Source organism: Cebus imitator, unplaced genomic scaffold (genome assembly GCF_001604975.1).
Source record: "Cebus imitator isolate Cc_AM_T3 unplaced genomic scaffold, Cebus_imitator-1.0 Scaffold156, whole genome shotgun sequence".
Taxonomy (NCBI): Eukaryota; Metazoa; Chordata; class Mammalia; order Primates; family Cebidae; genus Cebus; species Cebus imitator.
Window position 1 is genome coordinate 2,102,663 of NW_016107471.1, and position 8,752 is coordinate 2,111,414.

At 35.4% G+C, this 8,752-nt stretch overlaps 1 protein-coding gene across 21 annotated transcripts in view; it reads right to left on the reverse strand.

Moving 5' to 3' along the window:
- The window catches only part of PPFIA2 (PTPRF interacting protein alpha 2), a 485,065-nt gene that overhangs the window by 398,399 nt on the left and 77,914 nt on the right, over positions 1 to 8,752 (reverse strand). For 17 of the 21 annotated variants that reach the window (XM_017543479.2, XM_017543480.2, XM_017543489.2 and 14 more), the window contains one exon: positions 2,399 to 2,452. The exons of the other annotated variants lie outside the window; for them this stretch is intronic. In XM_017543479.2, the coding sequence (XP_017398968.1) occupies positions 2,399 to 2,452 (54 nt within the window). The remainder of the gene's footprint in view (positions 1 to 2,398; positions 2,453 to 8,752) is intronic. 21 annotated transcript variants of the gene reach the window in all.

Genomic DNA, 8,752 nt, shown 5'->3' on the forward strand with positions numbered 1-8,752 from the left:
AAAAAAAAAAAAAAAACTTTTAAAAAGGCAAAAATAATTTTTAGAAGTTGAAATTGATTTAGATCATATATGATTTAATCCGATTTTCAGTTTTCTAACTTGGAGGCAAAAACAATAGCTTCATTCATAGCTTTATTCATAAATGATGGAAGTAACCCTAGATACTATTGGGCTAAATACTTAGATACCCTAGATACTTAAGGCTAAAGAAAACAACCATTACATAGCTCCCAGCAGTTTGTTCCAGATAGATCCTTAACAATGGGAGACCCTAAATTAATGTGTGCTAATGATCCCCTAGATTGCCTAAGCCCTTACATACTCTGAAATTTTCATGTTTTCCATGCTACAAAATGTTATAAAATAAACACAATCATTGAAACTTGAGAAAAGATAGGTATAAAATAATCATCATGGTAAAGCACAGCCAAGAAAAAACTCCTATCATCTTCACAATATTATAAGTTGTCTTTAAAGAAAAAAAAAATCTATATATATACATATATATTTTTGTATATACTTGTATAAATATATACATATTTAGTTGTATAACTCATGCCTATTCACTTTTATTTACTAGGAATGACACTGATGAGTTTTGCCTTCAGGATACCATTTTTCCTTTCTGTGACCTTTTTTCCCCCTGCAAAAAGATTCTTTCAACAACTAGGCCACACACCCACTCAATCTTTCATGTTTAGAAACACGCTTTCTTAGAGAGTATGACAAACTAATTGATTTTAACACGTAAATAATGGATAAGACTTTTATCACTACTTGCAGAAGACAGATAATTCATTTTGCTCTGAACAAGGGACAAATCCTTTGAAAACCATCTAATCTCTAAGTGTAGAATTCTTCCAGGAATCAGTAAACAGGTAAGGGAAGTATTTTGAAGGAAATAGATCTACTTTTCTGATATAAGTTGAATTCTATGGACAAGCACCGTGTAAGGCAGAAGGGTAAAATTACATCACATAAGCACTCACATCAATACTTTTTTTTTTTTTTTTTTTGAGACGGAGTTTCACTCATGTTACCCAGGTTGGAGTGCAATGGCGCGATCTCGGCTCACCGCAACCTCCACCTCCCGGGTTCAGGCAATTCTCCTGCCTCAGCCTCCTGAGTAGCTGGGATTACAGGCACGCACCACCATGCCCAGCTAATTTTTTGTATTTTTAGTAGAGACGGGGTTTCACCATGTTGACCAGGATGGTCTCGATTTCTTGACCTCGTGATCCACCCGCCTCGGCCTCCCAAAGTGCTGGGATTACAGGCTTGAGCCACTGCGCCCGCCCTCCACCTCAATACTTAAGTAAAAGACTGGCTATTAATCCTGTCAATGTACTTTCCAGGTTGACTTACATTTCATCTTGCCTTACACTGTAATGTAATAGGTTCAGGGGATAAATATAAGCAGCAGTCTGTAGCCAATATATTTTTCCACATTAATTCTTACAATAAAAATAAAAAGAAGGAAAAGGACTATCATATGTTGGTTAGCCATACTTTAGGAGCAACTTGATGAAAATTAGATAACACCATGAGACACATGAGAGTGAGACAGGAGAGAAAGAGCTATAACTGAAAGTTATCTCTTTAACAACTCACTCGTGTTTTAATGGAGTTAAAGTACTTCATTCACCTAGAAGTCTATGTGAAGAATAGCTAAAAAATTATAACACTGAGTTTTGTATGTTCCTCATTACATTTCAATTTGCTAAATAAAAAAGCAAGTAATAATAAAAAAAATGCATTGACTATTTTGAGATATAAGTTGAATCTGTCTTAGTACTTTGGATATACTCTTTGAATTCATTTTGGATCTCAAGCATGAAGTCACGGGAATGTCATCTATCAATGTTTTCTGAAATCAGACATCACAGAAAAACTAAAATGTTCTAATAATAGACCATCAAGCTTTTGTTACTGCTTATAAATGATAATTCTTAGAAACTTTAGCATACTGTTTCTAATTTTCTGGAAGCTTCCTGAATTAAGTAGAAAAGAACAGTATCAAGAGTCAATACTGTTTATCACACAGACATAATTTTTCTAAATAACCAGAAAATATATTGCAACCCAAATACTATACTCATATTTAGAATAATAAACTCTTAAGTTCGTGTAGCATATTAGAACATAAATTGCTGTGATATTCAATTGAAGATTTTATTCCTATTTTTAAAGCCAATAAATAGAGATACGTTTTTATGAGTTTTTAAAACACCAGACCACACCTCAAAGCAATTTCATACTTCTGTATTAATTACTATAATAGCTATATTTCTAAAAAGTACCTGCATATGGCAAATAATATACAAGCAACTGACTGACAGTCTGGTGTTTACACAATTCAATTCATCGACAGTTAAATGTAATGAAGATTCTAACTTACCGGTGGATCAGCCCCCTTAGAACCAGCCAGCCCTCCTGTTAGGGATTCGATATCCTGAAAAGGGGAGAGGTGTTGATCATAAAACGCTACTCAACAGCATGAAGAATCCCCCTGTCCCACAGTGCAATAATTTATTTAGCTGCAATGTTGGGCACATCAGGTACTTTATTATTATTTTTTGCAATCTTGGACACTGTAATACTATGCAAATAGTCTGCATCTAAAGATCTAGATATTCTCTCCAACTCTGGACAGTCAAAAAGAAAAACATATAAACAGATATTTTTGAAATATGCAGATGTTTCATCTTTGAAGAGCTGCGGTGAGAACAGAAAAAAGAAAATTTAAGAAAACTTCAGTTTAACATACTATTTTCAAAAATGTTAACCCTATGGAAATATTTAACCTACAAAACTTTAAAAAATATTTTATTTTTTTGTTTTTATGAATACATAATAGTTGTCCATATTTATGACCTACATATGATGTTTTGATGCAATATTTGATGTGCAATAATCAAATTTAGGTTCATCACCTCAAACATTTATTATTTCATTGTGTTGGAAACATTCCAAATCTACTCTTCTAGCTATTTTTAAATACACCATAAAACATTGTTAATGATAGTCACCCTTTATGCTATTGAATATTAGATGTTATTCATTTCATCTAACTGTATTTTTGCACACATTAACCAACTCTTCTTTTTTCACTACCTCCCACCTAGCCTTCCCAGCCTGTGGTAACCACCATTCTATTCACTACCTCCATGAGGTCATTCTTTTATGGCTGTCACATATGAGTAAAAACAGGTGACATTTGTCATTCTGTGCCTGGCTGATTTCACCTAATATTCTCCAGGATCATCCATGTTGTTGAAAATTTTAAAAATTATATCTATGGTCTACTCTTTCTACACATAGAAGATAAAAATATAAAGAGATTGATTTTTAATCTTTAATCAGTAACCACTGAAGGTCATGCTTGAGTAATGATTTATAGTTGTTAAAGTTAAAAATGGAGAAATAGGTGACAGTGTGATAGGCTGTAGAGGCTGTGACCTGTTTATAGTGACAACTACAAGTTGGCCTTATCAGTTCTAAGGCTTTGGTTCCAGAGTTACTAACGAATTACGTGACTTATTCAAAAGAAGTTGAAATTCTGGGTTTTAAAGTAAAATCACTCAGGTTTTTTGTGTTTGCAACTGATTTAAGTTGTAAACCATCCCTCATCCCTCCAAATGAAAAAACACAACTCTGCTCAAAGGCTGCTGTTAAAGGAGTTTTGAGTTACATTGAATGGTTACACTTTTTGGCTAAAAATGTTCTTTCTTATTACTCTGATCATCTCTTATCTGTTTGCATCTAGCTGGAAAGACAGGGAAGAAGGAGAAATATGTTGCAGTGAGAAAGCAAAGAAAAAGAATAATTAAGTCACAATTGAAGTAATAGAAAATGAAACGCCTATGATTAGGAAAATGGTCAATACTTTGAAATCATTAAGAGGACTTAGGCTACTAATTCACTTAGGACTTAATCAGATCATTTTCCCGAGGTATTTAAAAAGTGAGAACCTTAATTATGCAATATGGGGCTGAGATGAGCACATGATGGAAACATTCAAGGAAGGGGACAGGGAGGGATGGTGTTATCACTGTTTTCATCTGAAAATGCTAACTTTGAACAGGAACATAATGGTTAAGAGATTTATTCATGCATATTCTATTAAAGGTCATAAATGACAAGGAGTACTTGTCAAGAAAATTATTAAATGGTCTCCTTTCTAATGGAAATGTATGCATATTTTTCTCTACCCATAATCTTTTTGAGGAACTACTCCTTCCCCTCTCGAATTCTAGCTACAAAAGAGGCTAATAAAAATTATTGAAATATTGCAGGGACCTGCCAGAGAATTAGGAAATATAGAATCTGGGACACATAATGGTAGAGTTTAAGTCCTTGATCATATCATTTGAGGAACGTTTGAAATGAGTGATTCTCCTGCCTCAGCCTCCCAAGTAGCTGGGATTACAGGCATGAGCCGCCATACCCAGCTAATTTTGCGTTTTTAGTAGAGACGGGGTTTCTCCTTGTTGGTCAGGCTGGTCTCAAATACCCATTCTCAGGTGATCGGACCCCCTCTGCCTCTCAAAGTGCTGGGATTACAGGTGTGAGCCACCATACCCAGCTGAATGTAAGGTTTTTAATGAGGTGATTAAGGTGACTGATCCAATATGACTGGTGTACTTTTAAGAAGAAGAGACATCAGGATGTGTGCACGCTGAGTGAAGGCCATATGAGAACACAAGAAGAAACCAGGAAATTCCAAGCCAAGGAGAGTGCCCTCAGAACAAAGAAAATCTGCAAACGCCTTTATCTTGGAATTGTAGCCCCAGAACTGTGAGAAAATACATTTCTATTGTTTAAGTCAGTCCATGGTATTTTATTATAGCAGCCCTAGCAAACTAATGCATGTATATTTATAATTTGGGACTAGTTTATGGATTCTTTGGAAAAAGCTATCATATTTCAATATAGAGTACATAAAAGTTCATTAAGCAGTCTATAAAAAATCAATATCAGTGGAATCAATGTGAAATAGTAAAACAACAATTTCTATTGAATGGTTATATTTAAAATTATTTAAAGTCCTTAAAATATTTAATGAAGTATTAGGTATATGTAAACACTTTATAAAATTTGTTGTATTCAAAATATCAAAATTAAGCATTTCTCTCATCTCTTTTATAGAAAAATTCAAAATTCCCCTCACCCATTCCCCACTTTCTCTTCATGTGTCCTGTTGTGCCCACCACATCACTACAACTCCTCTTATCAAGGCTGCCAATGACATCCTATCGTTCAAATTTAATTTTTCATGTTCTGTCCTCATATTTCTTGATCGCTAAGCCTCAGTCGACACAGCTGACTACTCCATTCTTATTGAAATACTTTTCCCTTTTGGCTTTCATTTATTTTCACTCGCTATATGATTTTATTTAGTACTGTGGCTCTAAATATAATGTATGCTGATAAATTTTGAATTTCTATCTTCAGCTTCAATTTATCCTCTGAGATCCACACTGCCACTTCAGTCTCCACTTAGATGTATGCATTATAGCCATGTAAAATGCAATAATGCAAAATTAAACTCTTGATTCCATCACAAGTCTTCCCTTAAATTAGGTTCCCATCTCAGTGATTGCACTCTTATTAAATGGCATCACCATTCATCCAGTTGCTCAGGTCCAAATCCATCAGCGAACCCTACCAAGTCTATTGTAAAAATACTACTTGACTTTGACTACCTCTTACTACCTTCATTCATGTGATCCTAATCCCTTGGATTACATCAATAATATCCATCACATAAATTGAAAAAATATATATAGCTTTCTAATTGTTGTCCATGAATTTGTTCTTATCTCCCTCTCCCCTATATATTCTCCACATAGTATACAGAACTATCCATGTAAAATATAAGTCAGATCACATTACTGCCTTGACCAAAACCCCTCCATGGTTTCTCAGCAATCTTAGAATAAAACACAAACTTATTGCTATGCCCTGCCATGCCCTCAATGATCTGGGTCTTGACTCTCTGACCATATCTTTTGCCATTCTCCATCCCTTTTGCCCTCTCAGACACAATTGCCTCATTACTATTCCAAAAAATATTCAAAATCTGGCTTCTATCTCAGGGCCTTTACACATCCTTTTTCTGCTTCTTAGAGTGCTCATTTCTAGATTACCTAGTCCATTGTGTGTTGCTATAAAGGACAACCTAAGGCTGGGAAATAGAGAAAAGGGAGAGGAGGGGAGGGGAGGGGAAGTTAGTTTATTTGGTGTACAATTCTGAGGCCAGAAAGTTCAAGATTGAACATCTGCATCTGAGCAGGGCCTTAGGCTGCCCCCAGCTATTTCAGAAGGCTAAGGGGAGCCAGCTATATAAAAGCGTGAGGAGGTACCAGGCTCTTTGTAACAACCAGCTCTTTGGGGAACTAATAAAGAGAGAACTCACTCATCCCCAAGGGAGGGCATTAATCTACTCATGAGGGATCTATCCCATGACTGAAACATCTCACAGTAGGCCCCACTTCCAACATTTGGTGTCAAATTTCAACACAAGGCTTGAAGGGGAAAAACATCAAAACCATAGCACTAGATATTCTCCTATTTAACTCACTTGCTTCATTCAGATCTTAGCTTATATACCAAAACCTCAGAGTGACCTTCCCTAATTGTCTAAATCAGTCAAGGTTCCATGTGAAAAAAAATGACAAACTCAGAGACTCTACAGAAGAGCATTTAATAAAGGGATGATATATAGCAGTATGAATAGTTTACAAGGTCCAGAGGAATGGTGGCACACAGGAACTAGCAACAGCTAGACATTGTAACTGCCCTTAAACCTGAAAAAGTAAGTTACAAGAACCATGTTGCCAAGAGTCCAGCAAGAGGTGAATACCTATCATCAACCTCTAGAACACCTTGTTACACAGTGGAGACTCAATAAATACTTACTGAATAACACACTTACTGAATAAATGAAGTATGTGATACTATTTTTACATATAAAAAAGCTGAGTCTCAGAGTATATATGCTGAAGTGTGTCTTATTTTTGTATAACTGTTATCACTTTGAAAGCATGGCTCAAAGCAATAATGTTTGCACAATAAATCTTTATAGAATGGCTGAATGAATAAACTAATAAATTACTTGCCCCAAATCGCACAGCTGGTGAATGCTGGAAAAAAGCTTCGAAATCCCAAGTGTTATAACCCCAAGCCCAGTGTATTTTCTGTTCCGTCATATATCACTAATGAGACATCCTCCTAAAGGAAAAATCCCTCAACTGTGTATTTTCTCATCTCTTGAGGTACTAAGTTTCTATATATCACATGGTTTCTAGTACATCAGAAGGAAAAACCACAAAATGATTTAATAGTCAATAAACAATACATTAAATTTATCCTCTGGTTAAATACTGCCAATGCTTCAGATTAAAGGTCTGACACCTTAATCATTGTACAATCAATAAATCAATGCTTGAAAATTAGATCTAACATGTGTGGCTGGCATTAATAAATGATTCAAATATATTAAACTAAAAATCAATAATGTTTATTTTTATGTAACATTTCATAGTGTGTAGGTTCACAGCATTGTGAGTAAGTAAGAGAAGACAAAATGATTTTAAACAAATCATTCACTTTTTCACATAAGGCTTAATGGAAACAATCTTTCATCACCGAATACCAGCTCCTTAAGGCAAGCATCCAAATAATGAAGCTGAGTTTGTTAATGAGGCATCTTCCTCCTCAAGCAGACTTAAGCAGTTAGTGTTTCCTTGGCAACATTACAGGGTAAATTTCCTGGGAGTCAGAGAATAAGCAGGAAACACACAGACCAATTTTATAAATCTTTCCTATGTAAGCCAAATGGTGTCCTATTTATTCTTTAAAACAACGAAAAAAGGGGAAATATCTATGTCTTCACTTTGATTATAGGCCAACCTAAATCTGAATTTTCCTTGAGTCACACAATTAATTCCTTCAGAAAAGAGCAATTGGGCAAATTTTGTGGCTGAGACACTATGCTGTTCACAGGAGGACACAATGAGGAGTAAATCAAGGTCACAGTGTTCGTAGCATTCAGAGACATGACATGCTCTCTGACTTTAAGGATTTTTCAGTCTAAAAGAACATAAATCTGCAGAACAACACAAGGAAGAATTTTGAGAAATATGGTGTTAAAATTATAACAGACAGGGTTTGTGGTGGTAAATTTTATAGAGTAACAATTAGTTTTGGTATTTCATATTGCCAGAATTATACTTAATTTTGAATGAATACCAAGTAAGTTTGTTCAGGAACTGGTTGAGTAACATAATAATTAACATTTATTAAGCATTTACTGAAACAGACACCATGGCTAAGAGCTCTACTGCCACATTAGGTGACATCCAAACTCTCTTAGCCATTATTATTTTCACCATTTCAGGATAATGAAACTGGGTCTTTCAGAGTTTAAATGACTCAGCCAGGCACAATGGCTTATGCTTACAATCCCAGCACTTTGGGAGGCAAAGGTGGGCGGATCACAAGATCAGGGGATTGAGACCTTCCTGGCCAACATGGTGAAACCCTGTCTCTACTAAAATAAAAATAAAAAATAAAAAATAAAAAAATAGCCAAGTGTGGTGGCGCACGCCTATAATCCCAGTAGTCCCAGCTACTTGGGAGGCTGCAGCACAGGAATCACTTGAAGCCAAGAGGCAGAGGTTGCAGTGAGCCAAGATTGTACCACCACACTGCAGTCTGGCAACAGAGCAAGATTCTGTCTCAAAAAAAA